Here is a 15128-nt window from a genome sequence, read left to right on the forward strand (position 1 = left end):
AAGGCCTGATGTTTCAGAACTGGTGTTCATGAAATGGGGCCGCAGAGGGCTGCCACAGGCCAGAGGGCTGCACGGCCTCACCCCATGAGGGCAGGGCCGCGCCTCAAAACTGCCGGATGTGTCTGAGGGGAAGTCAGACAGATGTTCAACATCAACAGATTTTTTAAAATTTTTAGTAAAGTGAGGCTCTGTAGGCAACATTCATACTTTTATGCTCGCAGTTAGCAACAAACCCTGCTATACCAGCTCTGTCTCCTCAATGCTTCATATCCACAAGCTACAACATGTTTTGTTTACCACAACCAGACGGTTTTTGTGGAGTGGCCGTAAACACAGTCGGGAAGGGATAAAAGGGACAATGGAGTAGAAGAGGAGGGACGCAGGCGAGAAAAGAAAAAGCCGCCGGCAAAGCACAAACACAAGCCCCAGCCTCCCGCTTCCCGCAGCCCTCCGGGGCGGGTCTCATAGCGCCTGCAGCTGCCAGGCCTTCGCCTTCTTGTCCCTCAGCCCGGGGACCGCTTTTCTGTTCCGCCCGACGCCGCGCGCCCGGGCTCTGGCCCTCCATCCCCTAACGCCCCGGGGACGGAGGGTCAGCCCGGTCCGCCAGCCGCCCGTGGGAGAGGCGTCGCGCCAGCCTGGCGCGCGGCGCTCTACAGCCGTTACCTCGCTGCCGTTGCCCCGCTGCCTGCGCGCGGCGCGGGCGTTGCCCCGAGCCCGTTAGGGGGCGCTGGACAGAGCAGCGGCCCGCGCGGTGCGGTGGCTAAAATGGCGGCGTTGGGGGCGCAGCGCGCTGCGGCCTGCTAGGGCCCGCGGTCCTCCGCCCGCCGCGGGCCCGGCAGCGGAGCGAGCGCGGCTGGTGGTGCGTGGGGATTCCCGGCTCGCTCGGGGGCAGGGGCTTAGGGGTCGCTCGGGGCTCGCTTTTCGCGCGTGGCAGCCTCGGTGCTGGGGGAGGGGCGGCTGAAAGCGCGGCGGGGCCTCTCTCTCCGGGCGCGGCGCTGAGACGAGACCCGCGGCTTCCGCCCACCGGCGGAGCGACGCCGGCGGGGCATCAGGGGAGGGGGCGCGGAGACGCTGTTTCACCCCGCCGCCGCTCCGCTCCACCACCCCCCACGTCTGGCGGCCGCGGTGAGTCAGCGTCGGCCGCCGCCTGCCCCCCGTGGTAACCGGGCAGCGCCGCCGCTCCTGGTCATGCTCAGGCATGTCGGGCAGCGGCCGGCGGAAGAGCTAAGCCCCGACTTGCCTCCTCTTGGCAGCGCTATATAAGGCCTGGCCCGGCCCGACTCGTCTCAGATACCCGCTGCCGGAGCCCGGCGTGTGGGCTGGACGGGGGCGCACCGAGGTGAGTGGGCACCTCCGGGGTGTAGCAGCGTGGACCTGCGCTCGCCCTGTGGTGTTTCCGCGCGGGGCGGGGGCGGGGAGAAGCCGGGGTTGTGCAAATGTGTTCCACGTTTTGAGGTGGTTCTCCCTTTAATTGCAGGCAAATGTGCAATACCAAGATGTCCTCCCTTACGGATGCCTCTTCTGTTACCGCTTCGGAGCAAGAGGCGCTGGTCAGTAGCTCTGTTGCACGCGCGAGTTTTTCATGCTTTTTCCAGAATTCTTATCTGCTAATTCAGAGGGGCCGCTTTGCTCAGTGAGCGATGGTTAGAGAAAAGCCAGGAAATCAGGTGAAGATGAGGTCTCTTTGATCGTGTAGTTGTGAAGCAAACTTTTCTCATTCGTGGTTGAGAGGGTGATGGTTTAACTCTAGCCTCATGTTTCCTGGAGACCTTTAATGGTCAGGTTGCTTTCTTTTAATAAAAAGGATTTTATGGTCCGACTTGATCATGGTAAATGTTTCGTGTTGGAAATTGTTAACAGTTTGTAACTGAAGAGTTACGGAACATCTATGTTGTGCAAAATTTAACACTGTGAGATAATCTTGTTACAACTGAAGGCTTTTGAACTTGGTATTTTCACTTTAACCTCTATTGGATTTCATAAGTAAATTTTAGTAAGAGTCTTCATTTGTGTTTATGGCTTTGCATATCCAGGCTTTCCATGATACAGTGACAGTTACTGCTGTCCTGGCTTTCTGTGTAAGTTTTCCTGAGGATGGAAGCCTATGTGTTGTATCTGAGGTGCAAGTTAAAAACGGCATGTGTGTAATGACGGTTGAACTGCATTACTTTTTGTAGAAGAGTAAAGTGCAGACTGATAGCAGAACTTCAAAAAAGCGAAGTAAGAGAACAGCAGACTGTTGAAAGTTTTGTTTTGTTTTTTTCCGGTTTGTTTCTTATTTTTTGAAGTCGTAATGTGTTGCTACCGTCTGCTGTCAGATCTGCATGGCGGAAGAACTGCATACTTGCAGTAGTCGGGGAGAGAGGGCTGGGGAGTAAAAGGATCAGAACCCAGAGAGCTAGTTGTGGATTCGAAGATCTGAAACTGTACTTTCCTATATGCTCAGCTGTCATTCAATAAGTTACTGTTTGCTTCCTTTATGAAACACTAATATATGCTGCGTGCTCTAAATAATTCAGCACTTAGGAAGGGGGGAATAGACATTTAACGGCCACGAGCTTGTTTATTATTTTCATTATGTGTGATTCCTGCAACTCATCTCTTGTTAATGCATTAAAACTTAACATTGGTTTTAGCAGATATTTAGAAATTGAATGTAGGGAAGCTCCCTCCACACCCCTTAGGCGTTTATTCCTTGTCTGATATTTTATTCACGCTTTCCTATGAAGTTTCTTTTTTATATATTTTTTCTTATTTTAGGTAATATGTTAGGATAGGTAAATACTAGTCTGTTCTTAGAACGGTGATGCTGTTGTTAAAGTGGCAATACTGGGATATACTGCACTGGAACTGTCAGTGGCTCCATGGGCATTTTCCTTGCAGTTGTGGCAGCCCTTGCAGCTTGTTCTCATCTGCACTGGTACTGGCACTGTTGCTGGTGGAGCAGTGCAGTGAGTGGGGTCAGGACACTAGTCTGTCCAGAAGGCGGGGTTGGGGGGAAGGAGAGGGAAAGCTATTCTTATTTTTTAAAAACCTTTTCCTTCTTCTACTTCAGAAATTGTCGTAGACCAGCTGCAGATTTAAGTCTGCTGGCATAGCAGGTGGGAGGCCGTTGCGGAGTGAAATAAGGAGGTAGGAGTGATTGAAATAGGATGGAAAGGACCGGCTGCCTTTACCCCAGCTAAGAAAAGTCTTCAGAGGTAAAGCAGCCCAGCTGGCAAATGCAAAACCGCAGCCCCGGAAACTGTCACAGGAAGATACTAGGAAAGAGGTGGACCTATGCTTTGCGACTTGCACTCTGGACCTGACAGTCGCAAAGGTCCGTTTGCCTTCCTCCCTCCCCTTTGGGAGTCACCCTAATGACTAAAGGAGTTAAGTTGAATACCTCAGGACCCAGCCCTGCGCTCGGAGCCACCAAATGAATCCTGTGGCTCAAATCGAGGAATCTGTGTAACCAGTGAAAGATTGGGGTTTGAGCTAAGATGTACGGTGTATCAGAAGTTTAGTATGATTGGCTTGGTGTTATTTTCTTTTAAGTTTAACTTTGCAGAGTAAAAAACTTGGATGTGGATAGGTTTTCATGTAGTTGTGTATTTGTGTATCAGATCAATACAGGAGGAGGCAGCCAACCTGCATAAGTAGTGTTTTGTTTGGTGAATAATTGGTGCATGCTGTTCTTTTTCTTCTTCCCCACACAGGTTAAACCAAAGCCACTATTGTTGAAGTTGTTAAAGATAGCTGGTGCAGAAAAGGACACTTTTACTATGAAGGAGGTGAGAACTTTCAATCACTAACAGTAGATTACAGTGAATGCAGATAGATTATTCTTTTATTTTGGGTGAATGGGGGGCAGTGTAGTTCACAGCTTATCTGAACGATATTGAGACAAGGTAATGTTTTATTCTCCTGCTGACTTGTTAGGTGGTGTTTAGCAAGTTTCTCAAAATCTGAACAAAAGTATCTAGTGGTCAGTAGAATAGCAGAGTACTTGGGGAATGGTAGATAAAAATCACAGTTCAACAGGATTTTTAGGCAATCAAAGTCAGAACAGCTAATTTCAATGAATTTAATGTATTTTCTCTTACACTTGAGACAACGTAACCTGTGTATTTAATGTCTCTGTATGTCATTTATTTTACAGGTAATATTCTATCTTGGACAATATATTATGTCTAAACAATTATATGATGAAAAACAGCAACATATTGTACACTGTGCAAATGATCTCCTGGGGGATTTATTTGGAGTAACAAGCTTTTCAGTAAAAGAACACAGGTAAAATGGGATTCTTTTCTGAGAGTCTGGTTGTGAAATAATGGAGAACATAATGCGTATGGCCTTTTTTAACTCTTTGCATCTTCAGTGATGGTAAGCTATCTTTTATAATTACATGTAGCTAACTTGCAACATCTCTTTCTTTATCCCCATCTAAGGAGACTGTATTCAATGATTTCCAGAAATCTGATAGCAATCAATCAACAAGGTAAGCTAGTTTGGGAGGACCTTTTATTTTGGGAAATAGTAGTAGGGAAAATGTAATTTACATTTAATGCATCTTGCATGTAGTGATCAGATAACATCGATCTCTCCATAATTAGCTGTTTGGCTTTACACACTACTGTCCAGAGCGATCACAAATAGTGAATGAAAGCAAACACTGTTTCTCCTGGGTGAGAAAAAAACCTAAAATCAGCATTTGGGTAATTCAGACTAGAACCAGAACGAGCACAATCAGAGCTGAACACAAAGAGGACTAAATTGAAAAATTAGTAGTTTGCTTATATTTCTTACAGATAAAGCCCTCAACAACATAAACATTTTTAATATAAAAAATTGCAGAAAAAGTAAATGCTTTTTATTCTTTCTGTTAGTGTTCTGTTTTAATTCTCAAAAATGTATGTAGTACATTTAGAACTGGTCACCCTCAGCTGTACCCTCAGCTATGCTGAGTCCTCTATTAAAAGGTCTGTATACTTAAAAAAGTAGCTTTGTGCGAACTTTGTGGATAGCCCCTCCATAAATGGAGAATTGTTACATACAGTCATCTTTCCTGCAGTATGAAAATGCTCAACATAGCTGTAACTTTTGTCTAATACAAGGAGTGAACCAGAAGTTAAACAATGGAAGCCATTTTGTAAATTGGTTTCTAAATCCATATTGAGACACCCTTTGATTCTGATTCTTCCTAAAGGCGAGTGTTCAGCTGCTGAAGATGGGAAACATGCTCTCTGTCGTATCCCTTGTTGTTATGCTTGCAAAATTAAATTATCTTTTAAATTCTTTTCTTGAAAGATAATTTCTTAATTCAGGGTCTGTCTGGTAGTAAGCATATATAATTAACAACAGTTAATTTTTCTTCTATTTAATATCTTTTAAATTCTGTGTTCCCATAAGATGATAGCTAGTAAAACATACTTTGGAAAGGAAGAAGTGTAAAATATTTCCTGCCTGTGTTCTTTCATATCTGCAGAATCCCAGCTAATGCACAGCCTTCATCTGAAGGCATTTATAATAAAATTCTGAGCTACTTTGCAGTTGAGATTTATTCTTCCTCCCCACTTTCCCACTTCAGTAATGTTACAGGGAAGGTGCTGCACACACCTGAAAAGCGAAGGAATGGGCTGTTTTTTTCCATTGTTGCAAAATGTCCGGATTGTAAGTTCTGTTTAGAATGTGCTTTGTAAATGCTGTGTGCCATTAACTTTTCTCCCTTGCTTTTACTCTAATGCTGTTGAGCCTGAAATTGACTTTTTCTGTTGTGCTGTATTAGCTTTTTTTTTCGGTTTGATTTCAGACTCTACGCTTCCTGACACACCTGAGGATGATGCCAGATTTCAGCTTGAAGAAGAAAATGTTCTAAAGGTGACTTCCCCTCCACCCCCCACAATGTTTTGAGATGTAAATTCTATTTAGTTTTGCGTGATAGTGTCAATAGTTTAGATGCAATTAGTTGATTCTAGCCTTCTACCTCGTATTCATGCTCAGGCGTACTCGGTATTTCTGTTAACTAGGAGTCTATGCAAGAGTTAGAAGAGAAGCAGACTTCATCAAACGTGACTTCCAGACCAACTACGTCTTCTAGGAGGAGAACACACAGTGAATCTGGTATGTGCAGATTTATGATGCAGAACATTTAGTAGCTTGGCCACTTAGGGGGAAAAAAGTACGTTCTGTTGCCTTACTGACTTTGAAAGATGCTGTGAAATACTATTTGTGTTTCTCTGCTTATCTAAAACAAAATGTTCCGTCTGGAAGAAATACACAAGTCTTTGCGTTGCTCCAATATGATGTTACAGTTCAGATCTCTAGAACTGTTAGTAAGATGATGGAATAACTTGTTCCACAGATCTGTTAAACTTGTTCATATCAGTGGGACTTAATCTTGTTGTCTTCATGATGAGAACACTTTTGTTTGTAATAGACTGATGTAGTCAAAATAATTTCAGTTCCCTCTGTAGACAGCCACAAAATTTTACATTTTGTTTACTCTTGAAAAGCAGTTTTCATTGGATTTCAATTGGTGTCAAAGACATCAAAGGTCTAGTAGTAACATGGGATGATTTTACATATATTTAGGTACCTGACTGTTTCTTAAGCACTTTTTAAAAAGTCCGGTGACTTCAGCATCGTATTTGTCTCCTCTTTCTCTTTACTGTGGCAATTCAATAATCACTGGCAAATACATTTTCAAAATGTGGAATGTTTCTTCCAGTAATTAGCAAATAACAAGCTGGTCAGCATAAACCTGAATAACTTCAGATTTCTCAATGGAAGTGTTCTCTACGGTTCTACTTAAATACTATTCTGTGGAATTTCTTACGTTAGTTTGTTCCATCACTTACTTCTGTCACCTTGTGGCTTGACAGTTGTAATTACCTGGGCAGTGATAACCTTCTGCCACTGCATATAATTTTCTTTTCTTTGGTTGCTTGGGAACATTTTTCAGTTCCTCAGTTGTTTGGTTTTTTGGGGTTGGTTTTTTTTTTTGTGTTCATCGTAGGCCACTGTTAATGTTAGTCAGTCCAAAAACTGTGCTGCGTTGCTGAGCGGTTTGCACTAAATTAAAAGAACATTTTAATGTTGTAACAAAAACTGGTGAAAGGATGGAAAGTCTCGGTTAAACATCATAACCTGTAATATTTAGGCATGACACAGTGCATAAGGTTCTGTGTTGTGCTTACTTATTGTAGGTTTGATTATTAACTCTTGTCTTTGCATCCGTTTATTAGTTTGTTACAACCTTAAAAGTTCTTTTAATATAGTGTTTTTATATACACTTTTTTTCTAATTTATAGGAAATCTTCCTTTTAAACCACTATTCTTGTTAAATTGGGATGGTAGCGGCTCCTTTGGAGCCGCTTATATAGTGTATAGAAACCTTGTGGTGATACAGTATCAGTACGGCATGGAGCCATGACAACTAAATGAGGACAACGATGGACAGGAGCAACCCTTGGGCCTGGGGGCACCAAAATTGGTGGGGCTCTCAGGGCGGAAAAAGAAAAGAGAGGGGCTGAGCCAAGAAGCACCAAGGGAAAGTAAGAGAAGTCTCAAAGTATGTACAAGTGTTTTGTTCTCTTTTCTTTTACAATGAAAGATTCAAGACTTGAAGACTCGTGGATTGTCAGGGTGTGTTTTGCAAGGCAAGGGAGAAGCTGGGCAATAGAGGGTGGGTGCAAAAGGCACCTGTTAGGAGGGCAGCAGGCTCTTCTTAAGAGGTCTGCTGAACCAAGTTGTTAGGCCTCTTCGGGAGTTTTCACTCCACTGCACTTACATACTGACTTTGCAATGCCTTTTTAAATAGAACAGTTTCTTACCAAACACTCTAAAAGTCAGTGGAGCTGAATTTTGACTCACCTACCCCTAAAATGCTGTCCCCCTACTCCTTATGCTGCTGTAGGTGGTTGTTTCAAAATGTGATGTATTTAAAAAGCATTGTCTTTTTGCCTTCAAACTAATCATATTTAATAAGCACAACTTAAAGCAATGCTTTCAGGGTTCAGTTTTTACATAGTATGCCTTCAAGATTTTCTTGCCAGTGTGTGGTGAAAGTCGTAACTGTTTGTTACAAAAATCCTGTTGAGTGAATACATACAGTCCAACTATTAGCTTATACATTTGTTGAGGTATCTGAAACTTGAACCTGAACTTACCTTGCCTAGCATGAGGTCCTTTGTCTGCATGTGACATGGGAGCTAGTTGCTCTGTCTCCCTGCAAATTCTGGGATGGCCTCAGAAGCCCTCTGAAAGTGCCTGCCTGTCTACTGACTGTAGAGGGAGCTAGGACAATTAAGATCCTAACTGTATTCCTTAAAATTAGAAGGGGTTTAATGCGTCATATATGGAGCAAAAGTGGAGTAAAAATGCTTCCAAATTTGCAATTATTTCCTGCATGTGAAGACCGCCATTTACAAGCTGTACTGATGGGACAAGTGGGGAAAGCCAGCCCCCAAAATACTCGCTTTGGGAATGTTTCACACTTTCAATGTTTCTCAGTGTTACTATGTCTTATTTAAAAAAGTTTTTGGTGCCTTTACTGTTTTCCCCCATAAAATAATCTATTCAAAACTGCATATTGCATAGATGTTTTTGAATAATAAAAATTCTTGAATGTGCCCAGAAGAAAATTCTTCAGATGATCTGCACAGTGACAGAAGAAAACGACACAAGTCAGACAGCATTTCATTGACGTTTGATGAAAGTCTCTCATGGTGTGTAGTCAGTGGTCTGTGCCGTGAAAGAAGCAATAGCAGTGATTCAACAGATTCTCTTTCCATTCCTGTAAGTCAAAATACATATTTTCGTAGTACAAATTTTGCAGATACCACAAGTACAAATATGCATCTTAAAACATCATGTTCTTAATTAAAAGCAGCAGTGCCTTCAGTGGTGTCTGAGGAGGGAAAAGACGCCGAAAGAAAAATCGGTGTGTGGGTGGAGTGGCATCTTTTGTAGACCTGCTGACAAAGCTGAAGTGAAATTTTAAAAAATATAACTGTGAACATTCTTTTAAAAAACAGATTCTTACTGCTTGGCGCAGTATTGAAAAAAAACTGAGATATATTTTGTGTTTTAAATAAGTTTCTTAGAAGGCTAAGAGAAGAAAAGCAGTCACAGATGCTCCGTAATTCAGAATAGTGCTTCTGGTAGTTCTGGTACAGCCTCTGTAATTGTACATAGTACTGCCCTGATGATAATGCTGTATTCATTTTCCAGGCTTTTACTGTTTTTTATTGTTGTTTTCAGCAAACACTTGAGGCAAAGTATCTGTGGCTGGGAAACTAACAGTATTCCTAGTCATATACTGTATTCTTAATTGACAGAACTACTACTGTATTTTCTGTCATGGTATTTTATAATTATTTATCTACTGTCTCAAGGTTAACAAAGTTGATGAGAATAGGGAATTTAATGACATGCAGCCAAAAGACGGCATCTTCTTGCATCTGTTCTTTCACTCTACGATAGCCTTTGTGAAATAGTAGCAACAGTTTTCAAGCTGGCTGTAGGTTGACTGCAGCCTCTATTTTGACCTACCTATGATTCATTTATCCCATAAAAGAAGCTCTATCTAACAGCAGCTGGTCTCACTTCTTCCATAGTTAATTAAACTGAGTAGTTTGGTTTTATCTTAAGAGCCATCTTAACAGTAATGGTTATAGATATGGACTAGTGAAGTTGAGTGTGTACTTTCTTTCTTGACTTTTTTTCAGGATCTTGATGCCAGTTCATTAAGCGAAAACTCTGATTGGCTTGACCACAGTTCTGTTTCAGACCAGTTCAGTGTAGAGTTTGAAGTTGAGTCTATTTATTCAGAAGATTACAGCCATAATGAAGAAGGACAGGAGCTCACAGATGAAGATGATGAGGTATGTATTTTTGTTTGGGGTATTTTTGACTGAGGGAGGGGGAAGGAAACTTAACAGGAATACTTCACGCTGAGATTCCAACAAGAAGTAGTAACTTCAGGTTTATTTCAGGACTGCGTGTGCTATGTCACAAACTGCACCCAGTCGTTCATTAAATGAAATTACATGTCTGTGCAGTTGGGTCATCATTATACACCCACCAGGCAGCAACCAGAACAGTGCTAAGGCTTTCCGTAGGCTCTGAAACAAACTTTTGACAGTCTGGAAAAGTCCATTTAACTTCACTGACTAGCTGTTGGGGTTGGTGGCAGCACATGTACTTCAGTTTGTTTCTACATTTTTAATTATAGAAGTATGTGTGAGCTTTGACAACACTTTTCATACAGAAGGAGAACTTCTCTGGTAACTGTTTGCAAAGGGATATTTCTGAATCATTTGCCTTCATGAATATAAATGGTTCATAGAGATGCTGAAACACAATTTTAGAAATTTTCATTAGGAAGCAAGAAGACAGTAAAATTGTGGTTACCATCATATTAAAGAGCTCTAGATATCTGGGGTGTTAGGAATGAAATGGGAAATTTTTTTTTATTTTTTTTTTTCTGGGTTAGTTTTCTGTTACCTCAAAGAGGTGAATTAGCTCATGGCAAGATTGGGTAAGTACCAGAGGCAGAATTTGCCAGGGACATAGATGATTGTGATACTTGAGAGGCTGAATAGGACTGACTACTGATGTACAACCGGTTATAATGCTGCTGCGGAGCTGCACCCTGAGATAAGACGGTGATTTGGGGAAAGAAAGGCTGGAGATGTGTCCCTGCTCCAACAGCAGTGTGGAGAATTGCAGAATGGTTGAGGTTGGAAGGGGCTTCTGGAAGTCATCTTATCCACCTCAGGCAGAGCTGATTGTCCCGGGCCATGTCCTGATGACTTTTCAATATCTCTGAGGGTGGAGGCTCCACAGCTGCTCAGGGCAACCTGTGCCAGTGCTCGATCACCCTCACAGTAAAAAAAGTGTCTCCTGATGTTCAGACAGAACCTCCTGTGTTTTAATTTGAGCCAGTTGCCTCTTGTCCTGTTGCTGGACACCACTGAAAAGAGCCTGGCTCCATCTTTCCTACACCCTCCTTTCAGGTATTTATGCACACTCATAAGGTCTCCCTTGAGCCTTCTCTAGGCTGAACAGTTGCAGCTCTCTCAGCCTCATGTGAGAGCTCCTCCAATCCCATAATCGTCTTGGTGGCCCTTCGCTGGACTCTCTCCAGTAGCTCCATACCTCTCATGTACTGGGGAGCCCAGAGCTGGGCACAGTGCTCCAGGTGTGGCCTCATCAGCGCTGAGCGGAGCGAAAGGATCACCTCTGTTCTAGAAAGTGGTACCTTCTATCTGTGTAGTCTACATTTTTCTTCAAACTCTTGTGTTACAAATGTGAGCAGAAATCTTTTCCTCCAAACCAGTCATCAAATTTTGTGGAGTTACTTGCTAATGTAAATTAACAGGATGGAACACCTCTCCTATGAGGACAGGCTGAGAAAGTTGGGGTTGTTCAGTCTGAGAAGAGAAGGCTCTGGGGACACCTTGCAGCCTTCCAGTAGTTCAAGGGGGCCTATAAGAAAGATGGGGACAGGCTTCTTAGCAGGGCCTGCTGTCGTAAGACAATGGATAATGGTTTTGAAGTAAAAGAGGGTAGATTCAGACTTGGATCTAAGGAAGAAATTTTTCACAGTGAGGATGGTGAAACACTGGCACAGGTTGCACAGAGAGGTGGGAGATGCCCCATCCCTGGAAACATTCCAGGTCAGGTGGGACGGGGCTCTGAGCAACCTGATCTGGTTGAAGATGTCCCTGCTTATTGCAGGGCAGTTGGACTAGATGGCCTTTAAAAGTCCCTTCCAACCCAAACTGTTCTATGATTCTATGAGTGTACATGCGTTACTGCATTTGATTAAAAGTCTATCAGAAAATCTGTCAGATTAAAAATCTTACCAGATTTTTAATTGAATGCCAAAAACCAGTTGCATCAATAGTTTTTTTTTTATTTCAACCAGGTATATCAGCTGACTATTTACCAGGATGAAGATAGTGATGCTGATTCATTTGATGAAGATCCAGAGATTTCTCTAGCTGTGAGTAAAAACTTGACTGGCAGAACTTCATAAGTTGGGTGAACTGACAAAGTAGATCAAGGCATATAGATGAATTCTATTGCTACCAGTGATTTTTAAATAATTAAATCAGCTTCTTGTATGCTTGAAGATTCCAAGACACTGTTTTAATTATTGAACATGTGATTATTGAGGAACCTTGATTTTTTTGTTTGTTTGTTTAAATTCCTAATCCATTTAAGCAAAAACAAACACACTAACTTATGGTTTCACTGACTTAATGGAAGGAAATATTTTAGGAGCCAAAATCTGACTTTTTGCACAAAATGCAAAAAAACCCCAAACTTAGTCATGTATATTTAAAAAAACTCTTCCTATAAATTGTAATATCTAGTTGTATTGTCCAACCTGAATTAAGGAATCTGTAGCATACAGATGTGAAGGCAAACATGTTTTCAGAACAGCACTGTAAAATTAATAGATTTTGAGGCTTTTTCTAAATTCTGAGAGACCATTCTTGAAGCATGGGAAGAAATTCAGGGGGTTGAGCCAAAGTATGCAGACATGTGAAAAAAGCACACACTAGAATTAAAAAGCAGCGTATCTTTTAATTTTTGTTACATTTTTGGTGTTCAAAACAGTCAGAAGTGTTCTAGTCCCTTTATGGTTTCTCGAGCTGAGGGGCTTTACTATGCGTGTAAAACACAGGGCTAGCCACCATCTGAAAACATAGCACTACTTATGTGTGGAAAAACATGTTTCTATGTTATTTTTAGGAACTAAAATTGGTCTCTTAAGCTTTTGATGTCACTGATGTTATGCAGGACTCGAATAAGAAAGCGCTTTGAATCTCCTAAATAAGTTTTGGTTTGTTTCTTTTTTTTATTCCCCTTATGACATGCGTTATTACTAAAAAGGGGACTTATCTTTAAAAAGGAAATGTATTTTTAATGCGATAGTGGCTTATATTCAGTGTAGCATATGGAGTAACCTCGGAGACAGTGATGCAGCCTTTTTTTTTTTTTAATTAAATGGCCGATGGCTTCTACTATCTAATACTATTGTGTCAGAGTGCCCTCATCTGGCCATTGTGCACACCAACAGCTTAGCATCCCACAGGTTAAGTGTCCCTTCAATCTTGAATAGTTTCCATTTTGGAAGTCCGTTGTTGAAAATAACGGGAATGGTGGCCACTTTCTGAGAAAGAAGTTTTTCAGGAGGTTCTTTGAAGACTTTTTTGGTCTGGTTTCTTCAATTTTGCGTAAGAAATAATAAATCATGATTGTTCTACCTCTTTTTTTTATTTCACAAATCTACTGCAAAAAGAAAGAAAATCAGCAGTCTCGATTTTAAAAACTCGTTAATCTAGACTTGTAAAATGGGGCCAAACACTGAATGGAATTTTTAAATTATAAACAAGTCGATAGCTCAAGATAATTATTTTTTGGGCAGTAATAAATTGTTTATAATCTCTGAATACTTCAGTTGTAAGCATTCCAAGTAGCTTAAGCTGTTCCAACCTTTAATTCACTAAAGGATTATTGGAAGTGTCCTGAATGTAGCGAAATGAATCCTCCGCTTCCACGACATTGCCACAGATGCTGGGCCCTTCGTGAGGACTGGCTTCCAGATGAAAAGAGTGACAAATTGTTAAAGAGCAAATCAGAAAGTTCTTTCCCCCTAGAGTCTGAAGAAGGTTTTGATGTTCCTGACTGCAAGAAAGTGAAAATGACTGAAGATAAAGAACCATCTGTAGAGGAGAACGAGGATAAAGCAGTACAAATTTCTGAGTCCCAGGAGAGTGAAGATTATTCTCAGCCATCGACATCGAGCAGCATGTTTTGTAGCAGTCAGGAGGACTATAAGGAGCCTGAGAAGAGAGAAGTGCAAGACAAAGAGGAAAGCATGGAATCCAGTCTGCCTGTTTCCAGCATAGAGCCCTGTGTTATATGTCAGAGCAGACCTAAAAATGGCTGCATAGTACATGGCAAAACGGGACACCTCATGTCATGTTTTACATGCGCGAGAAAACTTAAGAAGAGGAACAAGCCCTGTCCGGTGTGCAGACAGCCCATACAAATGATTGTATTAACTTATTTTAGTTAGATGGATGTTGACTGGAAAGCAGAAAAAGAAACTTCATAAACTGGTTAAGAGAGTAAGAAACTATTTTTTTATGCTTATTGGAAAATTAATATTTTGGATCTCTTTACATTTGGTATGAAAAGTAATTGCTGAAATGAATGCACTGGAGCTGTTAAGAGGTTAGCCTAATATTTGTAAGTCAACTTGAAGATTTTAAATCCCTCTCAACAGAAAGAACCAATTCCTGTAAACTCTCTGCATCTCCAAGTGTTTTATGTTCCATACCAGTTAGTGATATTTGTTTTACTGGATTAAATACACGTGTTAAAAACCCAAATTCAGTGATTATGAGAGGCGAGACATGTTGAAGAGTTTGTTAATGTGAGTTCCTCCCCTTAAGAAGGTAGAAGATTCTCCAGATTCCAGTATCTGTTGCCTGGTTGAAGACACCAGGCTCAATCAGAACCCTCTGAATAAGTCAATAAAGTCAATAATGAGAATCTTGTCTCTCTCATTCCCCAAATGCAAATTTCTCCAAGTAACCAAATTAGGGGGGAGATCTTACCAGAAAGTGGGGGAAGATGCGATAGAAAATTGCATTTAAGGTTTTGGAAATAGAAAAGGGTACTGGGTGTTTTTTATAATGTACATTGTAAACTTCAGGGCTGTGTGTCCTGACAAGGCGTTTATTCCAGTTCTCTTAAACATCCTGAGAAACCAGCTTTTTAAAACACTTTGTGCGTTTGGAGGTCTGTACTGTCGCGCTTATTATTTTAGGAGTGTGAGAAAAGAACAGGCAAGATAAATGAAGGAGATGCTATGTAATACCAAGTCAGGTAATTTTAGAGGTCAGTTGTCATCTTTTTCTGCACTTATGTTTGACTTCAGCCGTATAGCATGCAGCTTGATCACTATATTCACTTGAATAAAAATAGTAAAGAAAAAGAAAAGTCCGCCTCCATCTGCAGAAACAAATAAGCTGTGTTGTTATCGTTCACATAGACATTCTTTAAATTTAGTAGTCTTTCCAACTTACACTGTTTGTGTCGCAAGAATTGTGAAAATCTGT

General features: G+C 41.6%; 1 protein-coding gene across 1 annotated transcript; it reads left to right on the forward strand.

Annotated features, from left to right (window-relative positions):
- Positions 1-1481: 1481 nt before the first annotated feature.
- MDM2 (MDM2 proto-oncogene) lies at positions 1482-14080 on the forward strand (the record flags this gene model as incomplete). Its single annotated transcript, XM_081996488.1, has 10 exons — positions 1482-1550; positions 3699-3773; positions 4142-4275; positions 4434-4483; positions 5795-5862; positions 6012-6105; positions 8621-8781; positions 9714-9869; positions 11918-11995; positions 13511-14080. The coding sequence occupies 10 exons, from the start codon at positions 1482-1484 to the stop codon at positions 14078-14080; spliced, it is 1455 nt and encodes a 484-aa protein (XP_081852614.1).
- Between the last annotated feature and the right edge of the window lie 1048 nt (positions 14081-15128).

This window comes from Phaethon aethereus, assembly GCF_964289735.1.
Source record: "Phaethon aethereus genome assembly, chromosome: 1".
Classification (NCBI taxonomy): domain Eukaryota; kingdom Metazoa; phylum Chordata; class Aves; order Phaethontiformes; family Phaethontidae; genus Phaethon; species Phaethon aethereus.